Raw genomic sequence first — 23,314 nt, 5'->3', positions numbered from 1 at the left:
CCATCCCCTCCAGCCCCCAAACCAGATTTTCTAGTCTGTGCAATCTGTGCCTCCCCAAAACCAGGTAAAGGCCCTTTTATTTCCATTAGGCACTTGGTTGCTTGCAAAAAATACACTCCAAATGAAACCCTGCAACAGTGGATTATTTGCAGAACAAGGTAAAATTCAAGAGATGTAAGTTGACACTGGCTAGTCTTAACTATTACACATACGCTCATTACATCCTGTAAACTGACACAGAAGTGTGATTAAATATGGTAAAACCGAGTTTAGGAAAGACTAGCCTGTTGACCACCTCTTAGCACTACTGCCTTGCCATCATGACACACAATCAAAACCACCTTCACATACCTGACATGGGTCTCCAATACCCACTCTTTTCCAGGAAAAGCCTCAGAAATTTTCAGTCACCTGAAAATCGAGAAATAAGGAATGAATGTTTGGAAAAAGCTTTAAAGACATACAAAATAAGAGAGAGATCCTGCATGCATTTTACACAATACAGGAAAGAAACATGCAACTTTTCAGAAAATTCAAGTAACATTGCACTGGGAATATAAACAAGGTGTCTGGGGGGCTCATCCTCGTACATTTTAAAGTAGCTGAGCAGAAAGCTTTACTCTGGGGTGCAGCAGGTCTTCTCATCTACAGTCATTGAAATTTTACAATGTGTCATTTAAGATGTCAGACTTTGTGCCCAGGTTACATTACAGTTCACTTGTGATGGGCAGGATTATTAAGAGTTATGGATAATTTATGCGGCAGCATATGGTTTTTCTTTTTACAGCTATTTTTATTAAACAAGTTTTGCAAAGTTTTAACATTAAAATTAACAACTAAAGAATTGTTTATGCAAGTTGCTGTCACAGTTTATATAAAAGAGAAATATGTGCTATTAAAATCAGACATTTAGGTTACCTTTGGTTTTTTGCGATGCATGTTAGCTTTACACATCCTGATTCTCTTGCGATAATTTTCCTTTAAAAAGGGGGGTATAGAGTGATCTCTTTTCATCAAAACAAGACATAATGCCCTGAAAGCTGACTTCAAACCACGGTGGAAAATTCAGTTATTTACACTTTATCACAATCTATAAATACATTTTTTGTTGGTGTGTTTTAAAAAGAAAAGAAAACTGCCCATCATGCACTGCTACAGGCAGCTTGGCACTCCACACAAGAGGATTTTTCACCCCCGAGCAGTTTAGGTGGCTCTTAGGGAAAGAATGAGGTCCCTGGGAATTAAGAGTGATTTTTTTACACAGGGCCAACCAATTCCACTGTTTGCAGTCTTGTGGGAGGAAGTTCAGGACCAAGTCTATCATGCCAGCTCCTCCCCCAGGCCAGCTCAGTTGTTACTGCATCTCTAGGACCGGAAGGGTAACCCTCAAGGGCACCCAGGATTTGCTGAATTGTGGTACCTGAACACAGGTGAAATCAATGGCTGAACACAGAGATTTAGTGTCATTATTTAAGGCCACCTAGGGGCTCTACAGAAGCTGGAAGCCAGGGTGGCTGGCACTTGAAGCACCTATACCTTCGAATAAAAACCAATCTGTGTCAGTTGGGTATTTCTCTTTAAAAATTAGGATTTTTTGATAGGACTGGATAAAACTGCTTTCAACAACTTCCAGGGGGTGAAAAAGCTTTGGTTCTTTTTAAACTAAAACTTAACAACTCATAAACTTTTTTTGGTAACCTTAAAATAAAATCCCCACCACCACTTTTAAAAATCTCTCCAAACTTTTAACAAGCCCATTAACTTTAGAGTTAATTTAAGTTTATGTGAAAGAGAAAACTATTTTATTGTCCACCCCCAAAAATGACAATTCATCACATTTACTTTGATTAAAAAAGGACTAAACTTTATTGACAAACTGCTGCAGACATTTTGACATAAGTTTAAGCTACCTATTTAGGCAGACTTACACACGTAGCATGTAACCTTCCGAAAACAAAATGGGAGGGCGGTACAAATCCATTAGGACTTTGACTTATGTACAAAGTGGATTTTGATTCTTTTCTCATTCAGCTGCAGTGTCCCTTTTTATATCATGCTAGTGTTGAGACATACTTAACTACCTTGGGAACAGCTCACGACTGACAATGATCAATTGAATGAACACCATCAGCTTTTGGCCCCAGTGTCCAAGTGAGTTTTTCATGGAGTGCAGACTCTCAGATGGACAAAATACTCTTGACATTTTAAATACTGAAAATTTGATTATTAGTACTATTATTGAAAAGACTGTGGCTAAAAAGAACTCCATCTGATTCCACTTAGGTGGCTGGCTTCTCTCCCCATCAATGTTATTCAAACCCCACCCCTCCCCCACTAAGTATCTCTCAACACTGTATGTCTGGGGCTAGATTTCAAAACCCACATAATGAAAAAGTCAGTTTTACAAACCTAATTTTGTTGTTGTTTTAAGTCAATTAACGTTAAAAATTGCATCAACTATTTAATTCATGAGGATCTTTCATATTAAAATTTAACCTTAAGATTCAACCGCCATGTGCTTTTAAAGGAAATGTTTTTAGAGACATCTGAGCTCACTTTTACATGGTGGCACCTACTGCCGTTAACATTGTGATTTTACATCTTAAGCAGCCCTGAATTTTGAAATGTAGCCTAGTTTGGGATTCTGCAACTATGACTTTACGGGGTGCCTCAAATCAAAACTAAGAGAAAGTTAACAAGCCGTTACTTCAGAACCTTTAAGCAAGCAATGCCACTTTTGAAACTAACATGTTTGTGGTTTTTTTTTTAACTCAACTTTTTTATTATAAAAGGTACACTGTTTATATTTAAACAACAAAGAAAAAAGCATCTACACACTTAAAAAATTAATTCGATATTCCTAAATCTATTTTAACTCATTTTAAAATACTACATACAGAAGCCAGAATGCAGAGTTAAGAATGGAGGAAGGTGGGGAAAAGAAAGGGACCACGAAGAAAAACACTTAGACAATTACTTGTCTGTTGTGGGTAAAGCAACAGGAATCCTGGGATACAAGAAATCAGTAACAACTTTGCTCATAACTGATATTCCCCTCCTGTTTGTTTTTAATAACGTCCATATGGGTGCTCTCTGTATGCTCCCTTCACTGGCCTCGCTGGAGGAGCCTTCAGGGATGGCCTGGTCCCATTCCAGTCATCTTGTCCTGTGGGAAAAGCACAACAGTTTACAGCATATGTAACCAATAATACTGTTTCTCTTCTAGTATCATGACATAGTTCAAGTGTCCCTTGCTCTCTTTACTTGGCCCTCCTTGATCAGCCATCGTAATCTGCCACCATTGTGAGTGGGTAAAAATTCAGACTGCTAGCTGTGCATTACTGTACAGTTCCCTTGAGCAGCAACATTCTCCATAGGCAACATAACTGGCATGCTGTCCCAAAACCTGGAAAAATGCAACACATTGCTTGAAGGAGTAAGAGTCAGTGGGTCTGCAATGGCTACTCCTGTCCCCAAAGTCATTTGGTAGTCAGCCTCAGCTGGGATGGCAAAACATGCCATGGGATGGCAAGTTTTCAGCAGGTAGCCACTTTCACTGCAAGAATAAGTCAGGTTTCACTGTGGAAAAATATACTCTGCTTCTCCAGAAGCAAACAAAGGCCACATTAACTGAGACCCTCCATACCCTAGAAGATGAACAGCTACTCAAACACTGTATTATAAGCCCTTGAGGATCTCCTCGTTCCTTTCTCATGTAGGCCACCAAAGCCTGAGATGATGGTTACTGACTCTACAGATGACCTCTTAGGAAGAGAAACTGCTTAAGCTTACTCTTGTCACTAATTATCCCATCTTCACCATACGAATTCATGCCTCCCTGTAAATACTAGCTACCACTAACACAGGTCTTACTTCTCTGTATGGACAGAAAGTTACATAGCATTTGTGGTAGGAATATGTTTGGTGCATGGGAAATGGCAATTATTAGGAGGAGGTTAAGAGGAACTTTGTCACTGTGGAGGCAGGGCTTTGAGGTCTCATATGTATGCTCAAGTCTGGCCATGGATTCAGCCCCATCCTACTGCCTGTGGATCAAGATGTAGAACTCTTGACTGCTCCAGCTCAATGTCTGCCTGCATACTACCATGCTTCCTATTATGATAATAGACCAAACCTGTGCAACTGTAAGCCAGGCCCAATTAAATGTAGTCCTTTATCAAATGGTGTCTCTTCAGAGCAATAAAACCCTAACTAAGAAAGAATTCTACTTATGCTCCTGTTCCTGGACAACAAAGTTTATTTTTCTAATTCTCTTTAGAGAGGCAGACAGCAGAACATACTAACAATAGCAACAGCATACCAGAAACAGAATAACAGCCTGCTCTGCATTATTCGAGACAGGAACTCATTGTACATTGCACCTTAGGATAGACTTGAACTCAGTATACAGCTTAACCCGGTTTCAAACTCATAATCTTACTACCTTAGTCTCAAGTGCCTAGGATTCAGTCTGCAACACCCCATACATGTCCCCCTCCCCCCGATTTCCTGTAGCTCATGCTGCTTTCAAATCTAGTATACAGTGGAAAATGACCTCATCTTCTTGCCTCTACTTCCTAACTGCTAAGATTACAGTCATGTGCCTCCATGCTGGATTTCATGCTGTTTAGTTCAGTCTTTTTCTCAGCAAAACATAAATGCAGTTTTGCCAAATACACAAGAGAAACTCTTGTACTGTGCCTCATTGATGGAGGGAAATACTGAGCTTCTAAATAGTGACATAGGAGTGGAGCACCGAAATGTTACTATGGCAACAGTGCAGTTCTATTTAGCTAAAACTGGTAAAAATTATTTGGAGATGGGTGGGGGTGTGTGTGTCAGGAGCTGATTGGCTATAGTGTCAATGAGTTAAGCTTAGTTTCTTATGAGAGGACCCACTGGATTCCTTTTCTAACTCTGTAGAACATCTTAAGAAGTGTTTAGCAGCTAAGTCCCTTGTTAGGGAACTCCTCAGGGGAGCAGAAGACGTCTCTCCTTGAGAAGAGTGCTCTCAGGGCTGGAGAGATGGGTCAGCAATTAAGAGCACTGACTGCTCTTCCCAAGGTCCTGAGTTCAATTCCCAGCAACCACATGGTGGCTCACAGCTAGCTGTAACGGGATAGGATGCCCTTTTCTGCTGTGTCTGAAGACAGCTATAATATACTACTCATACACATTAAATAAATAAATGAAAAAAAAAAAAAAAAAAAAAAAAAAAGACTGCTCTCTCTGCATTACAGTGCTACATGATATTACCTTCAGAGACCCATGAATACAAAGCCATATCTAGCTCTATGGATACTTGAGCAATGTATTTTCAAGCAAACCTCAGAAAAGGTTACCTTCCAAGCCTAATTGCTTTATGGGATTAGTAACTGAGCTGAGGACTGAGGATACAGCCCAGATAGTAGAGAACTTGTATACCAGACAAGTCCTGAGTTCCATCTCTAGGTACCACATAAAACTAGACATGGTAGCACATGCTATAATGCTAGAATCAGAAAAATCAAGGTCACCATCAGCTCCATAGTGCAGACCAGCCTGAGGTACCTGAGACAAAATAACCTGAAATGTTTCCCAACTTAGAGGGAGCTTAGTGCTACTGTTCACGTGACTTAGCCCCACCCCTGAAAAACCTCTGATTTGATTATAACAGGTACTATTTTTCCCTACTTGTCAGTTCTACTAAGCTGCTTTCAGCTGGCATTTTCTTTGCCATGGTATTATTTTCAGAGTTCCTTTTTTTTTTTTTTTTTAAATGAGGGAGGGGGGAGAAGAGCTAAGCAAGTAAGTTCTTAATATCTATCAACATGGCCAAGGGATCAATAGCAAAAGGTCTACAACCAGCTGAGTTAGATGCACATTACCTAACAGAACCAGTCAGCAGAACATGGAAGTAAGTGAACTACTTCACTTACTAAGTGAACGCTAAGCAGGATGTATCCCCAAGACACACAAACTATAGGATTTAAAAGCAGAACCCCAAAGTGACATCTACCAACTCAAAAGTCTTCTAATCGTGTTGCCTGAGGGAAGTGACTGCCTGGCTCACAAGAATCCATCAACCAAAATGTTTCTGTGCACTCAAGCGCACATTTACCCCACCACAGACATAGAAAACATACCGTAGGCTTCGTAAGAATCTTGAAGTTCCCCATGTCCATAGTCATAATACTCTGACTCCCTGAAAAGACAAAAATATAACAGTTAAGGTTTTCATATTACCATTCATTCAGTAGTCCACATATCAGACAGTTTATTATCTATAAAACAGGGGAAATATATGCTCTGTTCCATTCCTAACCTCACCAATAGTTGCAACATGTATAAACCATATATATACCCAAAAGCCTAATTTAAGTATAGCAAGGAGGAAAAGACCCTGTTTTGTCCCTATTACAAATGTCTGAGATTCTTTTCCAAGTGATCATGGGCCAGACACATATATACACAAAATCAAAGCTGTATTTTAAGTGAAAACAAAACAAAACAAACAAACAAACAATAAAAACCAAAATCTAGGTCAAGCTTCTAGCTTGTTCTTAAAATCATAGGTATCTCCAGTGTGGGTGGGGTGAGGTGATTTGATGTATTGTCATGAGACAAAGCTTCCTGCATCCCAAGCTATTCTTCATGAATGCTGGGACAGCATCTACCAACTGTGCTACTTTGTTCTCGACCCAAACACACATTAGAAGAGTGCACTGGATCCTATTATAGATGGTTGTGAACCACCATGTGGTTGCTGGGAATTGAACTCAGGACCTTGGGAAGAGCAGTCAGTGCTCTTAACCTCTGAGCCACCTCTCCAGTCCCCGAGTGACATTGCTTAATAAAAAATTATCTAATGGTATTTTTCTCTTTTTTCTATGTAGCTCAGGAACTGTTCATCAATTAGCTTCAAAGCCTAAATTAACATAAAATTCAGTTATCCAAATATTCACACCCACAAATGTACCTTCAAGTCATCAAAAGCAGAGGCAATACCTTCAAAACATTAAGTTACACTATTCCTTAGGTTAGTGTTTGCCCAAATCTTTAGTCTCTCCAATTCTATCTGTGATCCATCCGGGACACTATACAGACATGACTTATTGCCTGACTCACCCTTGACTCTGGCTGTAATAGCCTTCATAGCCTTCATAACTCTGTTCTGCATATGTATCATCATATCCCTGAAACAATAAAGTAAAGGTCAGAAATGCACAGAGAAGAGAATCACAACTCATAGGGGATCATGGGCTTCTGAATGAACAGGCTATGAAAAATTCTCAAAAATACTAATATCCACTGTAGAACAGAAAATACAAAACTCAAAAGGCTTTAGTATTGCAATCTCAGTAAAATTCTGTATGTTGAACCACAACTTACTTCTCATTCAACTTATACAAACTTAGTAATAATGCCTAAAATAGAAAAATCATCTCATAGTTAAAACCAACCGAACAAGAATACAGATTCCAAATCTTAAAGCAGTGTCTTCTATCTACATACAAGAGTAAGACTCTTATCACTCAACTTTCTCTGGCAACCTAGGTATGGAAGAAATGGTACATTGTTCAAACCATTCTTACATAATCTTCGTATGTTTCTGGTGCAGGTGTGGGAGGCAAAGGTATTCTCTGAATACCAGCTGTCCGAGCTCTTGGTGTTGGGGCACCCCTCACAGTAGGTGGTGGCGGCACTCCTCGAGTCACAGTGGCACCTCTGGTAATGGAGCCTCTCACTGGGGTTCCACGAACCAAAGCCCCTCTAGGAGGTCCAACACCACGACCTCTACAAAAAACAAACAAACAAACAAACAAAAAAAACCATTAATTTGATATTTTAATAATTAGGCCACATTCATTCTAAGGATTATTCATAAATTCTGGAGGTAGAATGATTTTACATTTTTTCAACTACTTACTTGAGACAAGGCCTCCTATGTAGCTCTGGAACTGATACAAATCCACCTGCCACTGCCTCTACTAGGTATTAGGATTCAAGTGTATACTACCACACCCAGCTAACCTTAAATTCCCCACTCCCCATGACAGGGTTTCTGTGTGGAAACCTGTCACTTTGTAGACCAGGCTGGCCACCAACTCAGAGATCCGCCTGCCCCTGCCTCCTGAGTGCTGGGATTAAGGCATTTGCCACCACTGCTGTTTAATTTTAAATTTGTCCAGTATATATGAATACACATGAGTATTTTTTACAATTTTTATTCTATATGTATGGATATTTGCATGCACATGCACACATGTCTATGTACCACATGTACACTTTGTGCCCACAGAGGCCAGAAGAAGGTGTCAACAAGAGGATGTTGGGTCCTCTGGAACTTGAGTTACAGATGGTTGTGAACCACCATGTGGATGCTGGGAATTGAGCTGAGATCCTCTGGAAGAACAGTCAGTGCTCTTAACCACTGAGTCACCTCTCCAGCCCCTAATTTTAATTTCTTAAAGGAAGGCCCTTGCTTGTCCTTTGTTTTTTACTTTTCCTTTCCTTTTTTGACAGGGTTTCACACAACCCAGTCTGGTCTTGAACTCAGTATGTAACAGAGGACAACCTTGTACTTCAGCCTTCACTTCCTAGGTGTTGGGATTATAACTGTGTCACCATACCCTAGGGTTTGTTACAGTGCTAGAATCAAACCCAGAGACTTATGCATGCTAGGCAAACACTCTACCAATTGTGGCACATCTCTAACCCTAAAACAGACTTTAAAGCACAGAATAATATACATATAAGGGACCGAACTAGAAGATTCTCTGGGCTCAATCATGGATCACAGTACCTCAGGAAGGTCTAGACTGTCTGAATATTATATAAATATTAACCACAAAAGGTAAAATTCTGAAACCATATCATATAGTCATGTTTGATGGCTCATGACTTTAATCACAGCACTTGGGAGACAGAAGGAGGTGGATCTCTTTTGAGTTTCAGACAGGCCTGGTCTATGTAGCAGGTTCCAGGGCTACATAGTGATTAATATTCTTTTTTTAAAAAAAGGCAACTGGAGATGAAATGGCTTAGTGGGTAAACATACCAGATGATTAAGACTGACATTCTGAGTTCATTCCCCAAGACCAACATGATAGGATTCCTACCACTTTGTCCTTTTCCTAACACATCCACAGTCACACTCCCCCCTCCAAGCTCACAAATGGATGGATGGATGGATGGATGGATGGATGGATAAATGAATATATGGATTTTTGTTTTTAAGTGCTAAGACTATCCAAAATTAAAAGTCCCAAAGTTTCAGTAAGACTGCTACATCTAACTATGGTCAGACTATTAAGATCTAAAATTCCATACCTGATGTACTATATAAACCCTCTGACTCTTCCTGAGTTAGTCAAATTTGTATTTCCTTTTCAACTATTTTTACCTGGGAACAGGTGGAGGAGGAGGGGCAGCTCCTCGTCCTCTCACAGATACCCCACGACCACGAGAGGGTTCAGGAACTCCATTCAAGTAGGACAATTCTAGAAACTGCTCCTGACAGATATCATCCATCATATCCTGGGAATTAAAGACAACAAAGAATACGTGTAACATCTGCTCCTTTAAAAAAAAAAAAAAAAAAAATCACAAGGCCCACCAAGCCTTGGATCTTAAGAAGAGCCTTGAAGCTGGGAATAGTAGCACATATCTTTGATCCCAGCATGCCTGAATACAGACACAAGCAGATCTCTATGAGAAAGAAGCCAGTCTAGACTACAGTTTTGAGTTCTAGGACAGCTAGAGCTACACAGTGAGATGAGACTCTATCTCAAAATACCACTCCCAAAGTTGAAAGCCTAGATGAAGTCTCAAGTCAAAATCCTTTGATGTCAAATTACACTATCAGTTCTTTGAGAAAAATCTTGACAGCAGACCCTCATATATGAAATTCTTCAGAAAGCAGTTCCTGCCTAGCTTTCCCTTGATCACTTCCTTTCTCTATACACAAAACTTTCTCAAGACAAGCCAAACAACCTATAACTGATGGCCTGGATTAGTCTTAAATACATTCTTTGCAAACAGTTACTTTTCCTAGAATAGAAGATACTACCATTAATGAAGTTCTATGTATTGGGTGCTATATAAATAAGCTTTGTATGGATTTTCCAGTTTGGATAAACTCCAAAATGACTCTGCCAAAATTTCATTGTACAATTGGGAACTCTGATCCTTACAAGACATGCCAAAGGGCTAGGAGTATAGCTAGGTGGAAGAAGGTATCCCTAGTCTACATCAAAGCCCTGAGTAAAATTCTCAGTGTAGCCACAAAGGAAGAAAGAGGAAAATCCTCTTTTTCTGTTGTTGCCAAGCCAAACTTCTTTGCCTAAAATACCACATAGTTCTCACTATCCAGGTATTAAATACCATCTTAGGTCTGTTTTTCTCATAGTTGAGATCTTCAAGAGCCATTGTGCATACATGGATATGTCACAGTATGTGTGTGGACATCAGAAGACAACTTTGTAGTCTCTTTTCATCTTCACATGAGCTGTGAGAATTCCTGTTTCTGTGTCTAATGCTTTCTACTCATTTACAGAATGTAAAATTCTTCCATTTCCCACAACAAATATTCAACCTTAGTACCTGATGAACTGTTATTTATCTTGAATACTACTTTAAGAATGATATAATTAGAGCAATGTCCCTGGCTACTCTCTACTTGTCTTGACCTTACGTATCATTGCTATTTCGATTAGATAAGTACCAATGCCCAACTCATTCCTCAGGAGTCTCCAACTGTCACATTTGTCAAATAAGATAAACTTCAGTCTACTATGAAGTATTTAGTACATATAAATTAACTTTGAGGGGCTGGAAACATGGCTTAATTGGTACAGTGCTTGCCTAACATGCATAAACAAGTCCAAGGTTGGAGACATAATACACAAAATCAGGTGTAGCAGCACAAGGCTTTAATAGCAAACGAGAGGCATAAAGATCAATGAATCCAAGGACTCTCAGTTACAGAGAAAATTCAAGGCAAGCCTGGGCAACATTAAAGGTCCTAAACAAAACAAATAAAAACCAGTGTTTTGTTTAAACTGGAGTCTCAGCCTCTAGAAATCTCATTATATATTTGGAAAAACTCCAAAATCTGGAGGGAGAGGAATTCCCAAACGTTAAAGAACAGTTCATATAACTGATACTTAACCTGTTCTATAGTCAGGTGACTCTAAAAAAATTACAGAATTATAATCATTAATCACAGCACTTTGGAGGCAGAGGCAGACAGACCCCTGCAAGCGGGAGACCAGCCTGATCTACACAGTGAGTTCTAGGCCAGGCAGAGTACACAATGAGACCCTATCTCAAATAAATAAAACAAAAGCCAACAACAACAACAAAAGAAAAACACAAACACAAAAACTATATGCCGTCAATAGTCAAGCCTGTAACATACACGTCTTCTAAAAGAAGAACACTTCTGAAATTAACTTGTCAACACTGGATACCCTAAGTTTCCGGTTAACTCTGGATTTAAGAGTCTAGCACACAGACTCCACTGCAGACTTACCTTAAGCCATTTTCCTAATGCCATCTCCTGGTTCCATAATAGTACCAGAATAGTGAACTGAATCAAGACTTCATTAAATCTATTAAGCAAATTGTTAACACATCAGAGACCCAAGAGACTGACAACAGAGAGTAGTACACATTAATGAAGCCACATTAGATGTGCTATAAGTAGTGGGAAAACCTCAGCAAACTGAACAAAAGCACAGACCCTAGTCAAGAACCATAGCCTTATCAACAATGCAATCTTACTTTCTCCCTTGCTTAGGCGATAAAGAATATGCATTTCCTTACTGGTACTAGAAATTTCTTGACTTCTTCCATGGCATGGGCCATAAGAGCATAAGCTTCACATGGGGGTCCAAAGACTTCAATGAAGACATGCAGATCCATATTTAAATGGGCATATTTGGGGTCTCCACCCTTGCGTAACTCCTCCTCCTATGGGAAAATGCAAAGAAACATCAACTCATATACAGAAAGAAAACAGTATCTTTACCTGTAGGTCAAAGGGAAAGCAAGAAAAAATATCTTAATAATAACAACCCTTAAGGAAAGTAAAGTAAGTCCTAGAACTAACTTATACTACCTGCTAAACCTGTAATTTAATGTAGTGATTTCATATGCTTAGCCAATGGGAAGTGGCACTATTAGGAGGTGTGGTCTTGTTAGAATGGGTGTGACCTTCTAAGAGGAAGTATGTCACTGTGTATGGGCTTTGAGGGGTCCTAGTGTTCAAGCTCCTGCCAGGGTAGAACAGTCTCCTTTTGGCTGCCCTCAGATCAAGATGGAGAACTCTCAACTCCTTATCCAGCACCATGTCCACTTACATGCTGCCATGCTTCCCACCATGATAATGAACTGAACCTCTGAAACTGTAAACCAGCCCAAATGAAATGTTTTCTTTTATGAGAGTTGCCATGGTCATGGTGTCTCTTCACAGGAAAAGAACCCTAACTAAGCCACTTTGTTATCTGTTTCCTTAAACGACTGGAGTATTCACTGTGGTAAATTAGGAATAACATATTAAAACTTAGAATCTACTCAGGTTAACAGTTGTTTGCTCAGTATTCAGTGTCTGCAGGCATGTATGCATTTATGGCCAAGCATTAGTTTTTAAATCCATTAGTACTCTCTTATTGCCACTGGCCCTGATGAAGTGCTTTTACTGTCCAGGAATTCCAAGGGAAAACAAAGTCAGGACAGACAAGAAAATCTCTTAGAAATCTCATTAACTAATATAACATACTTCAGATTCATTCTACATATCTAGAAAGAAATAAAGGACAAAAGAAAAAGATGAAGAAAACAAGATCAATTAAACTGCCTAAAAGACCCTCAAAAAACAAATTTCTAAATTTATCAGGTAAGTCTTATCTAAAAAGCTGACCCTAGAAGGGAAAACCATTATGTGTGCTAGAAGTTTCTTGTCATTTAACTGCACTCTGTGTAGGGTGCTGTGGAGTGAAAAGTAAAAAAAAATTAAAAACTAAAAAGCTGCAGGCTGGAGAGATGACTCAGAAGTTAAGAGCACTGACTGCTCTTTCAGAGATCCTGAGTTCAATTCCTAGCAATCACATGGTAGCTCACAACCATCTGTAATGGGATCTGATGCCCTCTTCTGGTGTGTGTCTGAAGACAGCGACAGTGTACTCCTATAAAAAAAAATCTAAAAAAAAAAAAAAAAAAAAAGCAAGCCAGGCCATGGTGGCACACACCTTTGATCCCAGCACTTGGAAGGCAGAGACAGGTGGATTTCTGAGTTCAGGCCAGTCTGGTCTACAGAGTGAGTTCCAGGCCAGCTAGGGCTACATAGAGAAACCCTGTCTCAAACAAACAAACAAACAAACAAACAAACACAACAACAACAAAAAGACAAAATCCTTAAATAGGTTTTCTTTGTCAGGATAAGTCGTGTTTACTTTTGGAATCTATCATCTTAGCAGGTCTCACATTCCTGTTGGCTAGACATCAAATGCTCTAACCCCAAACGCACCAGCACTGAACAGCACTGGTCTTATTCCCGTCACTGGAAAACAGGGCCTGCTATTCACATTTTAGTGTCTTCAGTATGGTTAAGTTTAGTATACTCTCAGTGCTCATTTCAACTTTTCAGAGGTAAGCTTACCAAAGCCAACAATGGTACTTAATTGTATCATAATATCATAATGCAGCCAAAAGGGGGAAAAAAAAACAGAAACAAAAATGCTGGACAGATAGCTTAATTGGTAAAGAGCACTGGCTATTCTTCCAGGTCCTGAGTTCAATTCCTAGCACCCACATGGTGGCTCCTAACTGTATAACTATAGTAGTCCTGTGGGATCAAATGCCCTCTTCTGATGTGTAGATGTACATGCATACAAAACAACCATATACATAAAATAAATGCATTTAAAAAAAAGGGGTGGGGGGATCATTAGGACATATCTAGGCTCTTTCCAACATTGCCAATGAGTGCTTACATGCAATGAAAACTTACAACAGTCATATTTTGTATGCTGGAGGGGTAGGGCTCAGAGATGCATGTCTTTAATCCTAGCATGTGGGAGCAGAGGCAGGCAGATCTGTTCTGAGAGCAGCCTGGTCTATACAGCAAGTTCCAGGCCAGCTCAATGTGTTGAGACAGTGACACATTATCTCAACATCTCCCAAACCCACCCCAAACAAACCTCTAAATGTTTGAGTGTTTGCTTGCATAAAGCATCCATATCAGGCACTGAACAACTAGCAGGAAGTAGGGTTTTATTTGAACATACCTTAGCTTTGTCTCTCATTGAACCCTTCCCCAAGACAGAAATCTTTGCACCAGTCTCTTCCTGCAGTCTTTTGATTGTATTTCCTTGTGGTCCAAGAATCTTCCCCACAAAATTGAACTGTCAGAAAATTAAAAAACAGAATTCTAGTACACATGCCTCTATAAAAATTTAACTATATATAACATGTCATTTGATCTTCAACAACCCTATAAAGTAGAAATCTTTGTATGTATGAGATCCCAGTTTTACTCAAGATATATTATAACTAATATTTAATAATACTTAGTGATTAGCTTTAAGTTATATAACTAGAAGTGGTAGTTCTGAATTTGGATTTCCTGATAAAGTCTGGTACTCTTCCCACAACTTACTTCAACTATTAATAAATACTTTAACAATACCATAAACATTTAACATGCATAAACTTGTATTAGTGACCAGACTCATTAGCATCCTACCTCTCAGAGACAACAGAACAAAGTACCTCATGGTAGCATCTATGGTAAACTATAATCTAGCTACTCTCCTTTAAAAAGGAAGATGATGAACACTTCTTTTAAAAATTTACATTTATTTGTTTACTTACAAGAGGGAGTGAAGGACACCAGAACATGTACACAATGGAACCCCAGTCAGACAGGCACAAATGTGGTCAGGATGTTGTTTTTCTCCTATCACATGGGTTCCAGAAATCAAATTTAGGTCTTCAGGTGTGATGACAGAACCTTTACCCACGGAGCCATCTTTCAAGCCTAAAAGAATCTACTTTTTTTTCCCTTGTATTTTTTTAGGGGTGGGGAATTTGTTTTTTGGGTTTTCAAGGCAAGATTTCTCTATGTAGCCGAGGCTGTCCTGGAACTCATTCTGTAGACCAGATTGGCCTCGAAATCAGAGTTCTGCCTGCCTCTGTCTCCACATCAAAGGTATGTGCCACCATTGCCTGGTAGCAGCAGCTTCTTTTAAAAAGCTAATTCTAAGAGGATGGAGAGATGGCTTGGGGTTAAGAACACTTGCTGCTCTACAAGAAGAACCAGGTTAGGCCTCCTGGTGCCTACATGGATGGTAGTCTAAAACCATCTGTGCTTCAACATTGTCAATGGATCCCACACCTTGCTCTGTCTTCCTCAGACACTAATCACACATTTTGCATGTACATACATCAAAACAAAATATTCATACACATTAAATAAAAATAAAATTGACTTCATCTGATTTGAGGATATGTGTTATATTTTATTTGATTTAAATTCTAAGTCAGAGGCAGAAAATGGCTCATAGTTAATATTACTTTTCTCTCCCTTTCTTTCTTCCTTCCTTCCTTCCTTTTCTTTCTTTCTTCCTTTCTTTCTTTCTTTCTTTTCTTTCTTTTCTTTTCTTTCTTTCTTTCTTTTTAAAGATTTGGGTTCTGTTCCCAGCAACCACATAGCAATTCACAACCACCTGTAGCCCCAATTTCAGGGGCATCTAATACACTCTTCTGGCTTCCTTAAGCACAAGGCATGCACATGATGTGAATACTAATACACATGCATGCACTTATACATAGACATAAAATAAGATAAATTCTAGCTCAATCTTTTCAAAAAATGATCCAGAATTTTACTTTGGGCCTAGAGCTTGAACAAAATGTATGAAAAAGAAATTATTTTTGATTCCTAAAAATATCTATTTCCTTCTTGACTATAATTATACTGTAAATTATGGGCTTTGCTATTTTAACTTCCAGAAACAGGTATTTCAAGCACCAGAAAGCTTTACAGATGGATGCATGGCCATCCCATGTCTTTATCACAGCCAACAACGTATCAGCCTACAACATGAACTCAGAAGTGAGTATCCTTTACATTACCTTTGGATACTGCTTGACAGGTATCAGTACCCGTTCTTTCAGCTTCATGTTCTTATGAGAAAATAAATCCAAATAATTCTCCTCGTCATCTTTTTTTGACTCTCCCTTCTGAATCTTCTCAATTTCTGAATAAGAAAAACAGAACTTAATTTCTGTACTTATAAAGACATCTGGCAAGACTGCTTAAAGCATAATTGTGAAGTACTCTGTAAAAACCAAACAGTTCCGATGAAATGTGCTAATTTTAGATAAACTGGATAAGGCTTGCAAAGCTGTAAGAAGTTAACTATGGAACCTGAATCCTGCTTGCCACCCTCACCTGAAGTATATATACCATCCATTCATTCTTTTTTTTTTTTTGGTTTTTCGAGACAGGGTATCTCTGTGTATCCCTGGCTGTCCTGGAACTCACTCTGTAGACCAGGCTGGCCTCGAACCCAGAAATCCACCTGCCTCTGCCTCCCAAGTGCTGGGATTAAAGGCATGCGCCACCGCCGCCCGGCCCATCCATTCATTCTTGCCTTACCAGTATGTGCACTGACCAAGTACACCTTTAACCCCAGCACTCAGGGAGCAGAGGAAGGCAGATCTCTGGGCTCCAGGCCAACCTGGTCTATAGAGCAGGTTTCAGAATAACCAGGGCTACAGAGAAACCCTGTCTAGGGAGAAAAACAAAACAAAACCCAAAAGTATATACATGTGCATTTATCTAAATCAATTCAGTAAAGTAGAAAAAAAGATTTAAAAAAAATTAGGACAAATCAAAATCTTCAACAAGAAAACAATACAAAGGGGACTAAGAGATGCCAGAGTTTGAAAGAGTTCTTACTCTATCACACATTAGTAGTGGTCAACTTAGGAAGTTATTTAACTGTTCTGCATATTTGTTTTCATATTTATAAAATATTAGCAAAATTAACCTATAAAGAATGAGGTGTCTGCCTGTGGTCCCAGCACTCAGGAACCAATCAGGAAGATCACAAAGTTTGAGGATAGCCTGAGATAAATGCGACCTTTTCTAAAATAAATAACAAAACCAAAACCCAACCACCTAAAAAGACAAAATAACATGTATTCAAGATCAAAGTTTATTTCTTAGTATGTGGGCAATACATGATTATTATCTAAACCAAACTCAATGTCCAAAACAAGAAAATACAACATAGTAATTTAAAAATAACAACAGGGAGGGCTGGAGTGATTGATAGCCCTGTGGTTAAGATTAAGAGCACTTGCCACTCTTGTAGAAGACCCACGAAGTTCATTTCTCAACACCCACATGGCGGTTCACAACAATTTATCATTCCAGTTTGAGGAGAATCTAATGCCCTCTTCAGCTAAATAAATACATACACACAAAACACTAATTCATAAATTTAAAGGAAAACTCTCATCTAAGTCTGACCCAATAATGCTATACACAGTATATACAATGACAAACCCAGAGATAAGCACACACCCCTGAAATCATCATAACCACCAAGGCCACAGACACAATTATGAGAACCATCGTACTTTGAATTTGCAGTTTCATCAAAGATGGGAACTCTTGATCCTCCTGCCTACATCTCTCTTAAGTACAGGGCTCCTGTGTGTTTCTTAACTACTGACATGTAGTTAGGCCTTTCAGTTCTTCAACTGGATTGCAAAACTGATGATAGGAAGGTTTGTTTACATACAATATAATGTGCCCTATAAATTTAGGGCCTCTTTAGTAGAGCTGGGGAGACGTCTCAGTCACCTGCATTTGCTGCACAAAGATAACAATATGAATTCCATCCCATCATCATCACCAGCACTAGCATCATAAGCAAAGTGGCTACTTATAATCCAGACTCTGCAGCTTGGAGACAGGGGGATCCCTGGGCTTGCTGGCCAGCAGTCTAAATCAGTGAGCTCCACGTCTATCTATCTGTCTCTCTCTTTTTTGCTTTTTGAGACAGGGTTTCTCTGTGTAGTCCTGGCTGTCCTGGAACTCACTCTGTAGACCAGGCTGGTCTCGAACTCAGAAATCCACCTGCCTCTGCCTCCCAAGTGCTGGGATTAAAGGTGTGTGTCACCACACTGCCCAGCTAGAGACTCTCTTAAGAAATAAGGTAGCAAGTAAAATAAAATAAACAAACAGGGTAGAGAAGAACTGAGGAAAACACCAGATCTTTACATACACGCAAAGGAGTCAGAATAGCTAAGAAAGCAAGAGTAGAAACAACTTGAGCCTTCAAAAGGGTCATCTTCAATATTTAGTAGAAGAACTGAACATTTATTCAATACCATACAAATATTACCTAATTTTCCCTTAAAAACAACTCACTGTAGTTGCTAATATAACTGAGAATTTGAAAATTGCAGAGGTTAATTACTTCTAGGTCACAAGCTGCTAAAGTACCAGAAAACAGAGTAAAATATAAGTGTGGGACTGGAGACATGGCTCAATGGTTGAGAGCATTCACTGCTCTTGACTAGAACACTGGTTCTATTTCCAAGACCTGTGGTAGCTTACAACCATCTTTCACTCCAGTTCCAGAGGACCCAGATGCTTCCTTTTGGCCTCCATAAGCACCCAGACACATAACACACATTTATACACGTAGGCATTAACACTCATATACATAAAATAAAAATAAATAAAAAAATAACAAAACACTAGACATTTTCTAACTTCAAATCTCACATCTGTCATGTGTTCTCTTAGTGGAGGACAGAGAACACTTTAACAATGAAATGCTAACTTTTATAAAGTTTTACAAACTACAATTTACGCATGGTGTGTGTGTGTGGGGGGGGGGTACAAACCCTTAATCCCAGCACTTGGAAAGCAGAGGCAGGCAGTCTATATAGTGAACTGCACACCAGATACCCATAGTTTTTGCTCACCTCAAAAGAAAATAATTTGAAAAGGAAGCTTCCCATGGCTAACCCTAACCAAAGATGGTAGCACATGCCTGTGGCCCTAGCACTCGAGAGGCCTCCTGTGAGTTCAAAGCCAGTCTGAGCTACATCAAGAACTTGTCTAAAAGGAGAAAGAACGATCAACAACTAAAATAACTGTCTCACCCTCGGGCAAAAGCACTTTCTAAACAACATTTCTAAGACTGACTCCCTCAATGTTGTTTGCCTGGGCCTCTGAAGACCTTGATGTCCCAAGAGCCGAAGAAAGAAAAGCTAAGGTATAAACAACTCAGAGATGTGACCATCTGTTTGTCAGCCTGACAATCACAACCTCTCCTGTCTTATCCAGTGTCTTTGATGTGTCAGCAGTCTTGGATCACTCATTTTAACCAATGCCATCCCCATTTAGTGGCCAAAGGAACCTGAATTCAGCAATGTTATGGAATTTGTCACCAAACTAAAGACAGATCAATTGTACCAACTCATTGTTTTTGACATAGTAAGTGGAATTAAGCTTATGGCTTTTTAAAAAACCTTTACTAATTTTCCTCCCTTCAGTCTCCCTGTAAACTTCCAAAAATTAGAACTATTTAATGAATCTCAGAGCAAAGAACAGCGTTATTGTTTGTTTAAAGGGGGTCTCACCTAGGTGACACTCTTCCTGCCTCAGCCTCCAGAGGGCAAGAATTACAGATGTGTTCTATCATTCATACTGAACTAGAACATACATTTTGAGGGGTAGATAGAACGGAGTTGAATCCTGGCTCTTCTGCACTATGAAGTGACCTTTTACTACAGGATAAACTGAGGAACACTATAAACCCCAGCACTTGGGAGGTAGAAGGACTGTAACTTGAAGACTAGCCTGGGCTATGAGACCCTGTCTCAAACCAACCCCCCCTCCCAAGGGGTATGGGAGATGGGGACAAGAGGACAAAAGAGAAAACAGAATGCACACAACAGGTTAATACTGGATAAGCCTGAAAAAAAAATCTACAGATGGGATTCAGTGGTACAGCCTGCAATCTCAGGACTCAGAAGGAGCAGGGTTTCACGGTCAAGCCTGGAAAAATTAGTGAGATTTGGCCTCAAAATAAAAGTTAAACAAAGCTGAGCTGTGGTGATGCCTGCCTTTGGCTGATCTCGGAATTCCAGGCCTGTTTGGTCTATAGAGCCAGTTTCAGGACAGCCAGGGCTACACAGAGAAACCCTCTCTCGAAAAAAAGAAAAAAAAGAAGGGGGGTGGAGGGGAGAAAGAAAGAAACAACCAAACAAACAAAACGGGAAAAACAAAGTAAAAAGAAAGCTGAGTTCAATGATAGAACACGTTTTTAGCACTCATACAAAGGCACTGGGTTTAATCCTCAGTACCACCAAAACAAATTTTTTGTGTATGTATGTAAAATTAATTGCATTGGCTAAGAAGAGACTACTATATACATTAATTTCTTAACATTTGATTAAGAACTAAACTAATTATAAAACAAAACAGTTAAGTATTTTTTTCTTTTTTGCTAAAGCATCAAGATGAGCTTAGCAAATCTGTTCCAAAGAATAAAATGATGTCATCCTCTGACTCCAGGTGCACTTGGCTCATACTTCTGACCATGGCACCCCTGCTCCTGTTATTAATTTCTGGATTTTTACAATCATCAAAATAAGTAACTGCAATCCTTGGAGAGAAACATCCTCATTTATTTGAAAAGGAAGCTTCCCCTGGCTAACCCTAACCAAATAGGATAGCGCATGCCTGTGGCCCTAGCACTCCAGACAGAGGCCTTCTGTGAGAAAAACTTCCCTCATTCATCTACTACTTCCAGCCTCTACACCTTTTTCTGTTAGTGTCATCTTTTGGAAAGAATAAGACGATGATCTTTATGTAAATAAACCCTACCCCGTGGTTTTTACAGAATTGTTGTTTCAAGTAAGAACACCTAGCATATTAGGTTCCTGACCTTTTCTCTGGGGAGAGGATGAGGTCATGAACTCCATCAAGAATTTGAGAAAAGCCACAGGCTATCCTCTACCCCAAGTATACAAAGTCACAGTATGTTACATACAATATTGGCTAAAGAAGAAGGTAACGGCCCAGTGGTGGCACACATCTTTAATCCCAGCACTCAGGAGGCAGAGGGAGACTGATCTCTTGAGACTGAGGCCAGCCTGGTCTACATAATGAGTTCTAGGACAGCCAGGGCTATACAAAGAAACCCTGTCTTCAAAAATAAAAAAGAATGGGAAAAATGTGGGTACTGGCCCCCACAAAGCCCGAGTTTGGAATCCTTGTATAGGAACTCAATTCTCATAGATAAAAACTCTCCTATTATGGCATATTTACCATGGCTTCCCAAATATCTTTCTTTAGGGAATAACTTTAAAAGGGAAATTTGTTTTTAAATTAATATTTTTTAAAGAAAAATCTTTGTTTGTGTATTTTTCAAAATGTTTTACTTTATGTGTATGGGTGTTTTGCATGAATGCACATGTATACACAACCTGTATGCCTAGTAACAGTGTATGTCAGAAGAGAGCATCAGATTCCCTGGGACTGGAGTTAAAACAGCTATGAGGCACCACATGAGTGCTTACAATTGATCCCGGGTTCTTTGGAAGGGTGCTTAATTGCCCAGATACCTCTCTGACCACATTTTGCCTGCCTGTGTATGTATGCCTCATGCATGGCTGGTATTCAGAGTCAAGAAGAGGGCATCAGTCAGATCCTCTAGAACTACAGTTACAGGCAGTTAAGAGTCAAAATGTGGATGCAGTGAACTAAACCAAAGTCCCATGAAAAAATAAGTGCTCTTAAATGCTGACCCGTCTTTCCATCTCCATCCACCCTAGTGATAGGCTTAGTCATCATCTTCTTCCCTAACCATTAGTAACCTTCAATCTGTTGTCCATCCTTACTGTTTTTTTTTCCAAGAATGCTAGAATTGTTCAAAAGACTGAGAGCATTAAATCCAACGTTTCAAGGCCAGCCCAAGCTAAATAGCAAGATCTTGTCTCCAAGAAAATGCTGCATTATCACAGAGCAGGTAGGAAGCACAGCCCTTTAGTCCCAGCACTCAGAGGATCTCTGTGACCATGAGACCAGACTGGTTTACAGTTAGTTCTAGACTAAGCTAGGGCTCCATTGCCATGCTAGGCAAGCATTTTACCACTAAGCTATACATAGCTCCTTCTTTATACTTTCATTTTGAGGCATGGTCTCACTAAATTCCCAAGCTGCCCCTGTACTCTGTAGCTCTAGCACACCTTGAACTTGAGATTTGTCTTGGCCCCCTGAGCACCTGGGATTACAGGCCTGTACTAACAAGTACAGTTTTGTTTCTGATCTTTAAAGAATTTGAGTGTTCTGCTTTCAAATGAAACGCTAGTTATTCATTCTGTTATCCAGAGTCATTGTGCCAATTACCAGCAATGTATGGAAACTCCTAATGCATGCTCTCAGCCCCACTTCTTGGTCTTAAACTTGTCCATGTGTCACATCTTCAATGTCTTCCTATCTGCTACTTTATATTCAACTTATCAAGGCAAAAATCTTTTCACAGCCCCCCAAAATCCTTTGCTGAAGAAAGCACAGGCTCTTGTACATGCCAAACAAGCCCTCTACAACAGAACTACATTCCTGGCCTTCAAGACAGAAAACTAAATCTAGCTGGAACTCAGTTTACAAAATACAAAAAACAGGTTAATTAAAAAAAAAAAAAAAATCTTCTCTATAGCTTTAGTCTCTCCCTCCTCTCTGAGGACATTGGCACATAAATCTTCCGATCTGCATAAAGGTCTTCTGATGACTTTTATTCTTAAAATGTTCACTATGAGTCCTTTACAATGTCTACTTTCTAACTATAAAGCACATTAACAGACTAGCATTTTTATATACACTTCCCTGGCTCAGAAACTCTAGCAGGGCTAGGTAACTGCATCTTTGCATATCTGCATTGACTCATTGCAGCGGAACACCAATTTGGCCCACAGCAGTGAGTCTATGCTCAAATTCTACACTCCTCTTCAAAAATAAATAAATACATACATACATATCCTTACGCTCCTCAGAATTCTGGGTTTTCCCATCAAGGTAAGGTTTAACAAAGTACACTCTGAGATGCATCTGCTAAGACAGAGGAAGACAATGATGAGAAAGCAGACAGAAGATCACCACAAATGGTGACCTGACAGTCTAACCAGGAAGGAGATACTCAACAGATACTTAATTATAGTTGGGCATGGTGGCTGATCCCACCCAAGAGACAAAGGTATGTATATCTTTTTGAGTTTCAGGCCAGCCTGATATACACAA

General features: G+C 39.5%; 1 protein-coding gene across 2 annotated transcripts in view; it reads right to left on the bottom strand.

Moving 5' to 3' along the window:
- The window catches only part of Khdrbs1 (KH RNA binding domain containing, signal transduction associated 1), a 37,566-nt gene that overhangs the window by 10,271 nt on the left and 3,981 nt on the right, over positions 1–23,314 (bottom strand). Inside the window, exons 2-10 of one of the 2 annotated variants that reach the window (XR_013110439.1) lie at positions 16,120–16,244; positions 14,271–14,387; positions 11,809–11,955; positions 9,386–9,519; positions 7,575–7,776; positions 7,108–7,175; positions 6,126–6,184; positions 2,978–3,166; positions 352–411 (exon numbers count right to left, since the gene is read on the bottom strand). Coding sequence is in view for 1 of the 2 variants with exons in the window: in XM_034502504.2 (XP_034358395.1) it covers positions 3,069–3,166; positions 6,126–6,184; positions 7,108–7,175; positions 7,575–7,776; positions 9,386–9,519; positions 11,809–11,955; positions 14,271–14,387; positions 16,120–16,244 (950 nt within the window). In the remaining variant the exon portion in view is untranslated. Of the gene's footprint in view, positions 1–351; positions 412–1,837; positions 3,167–6,125; positions 6,185–7,107; positions 7,176–7,574; positions 7,777–9,385; positions 9,520–11,808; positions 11,956–14,270; positions 14,388–16,119; positions 16,245–23,314 lie in introns of those variants that run through there. The other variant, XM_034502504.2, reaches the window with a different exon arrangement.

Source organism: Arvicanthis niloticus, chromosome 5 (genome assembly GCF_011762505.2).
Source record: "Arvicanthis niloticus isolate mArvNil1 chromosome 5, mArvNil1.pat.X, whole genome shotgun sequence".
NCBI classification, from domain to species: domain Eukaryota; kingdom Metazoa; phylum Chordata; class Mammalia; order Rodentia; family Muridae; genus Arvicanthis; species Arvicanthis niloticus.
The sequence above is the reverse complement of the archived record's forward strand: the minus strand, read 5'-3'. Positions and strand labels throughout refer to the sequence as shown.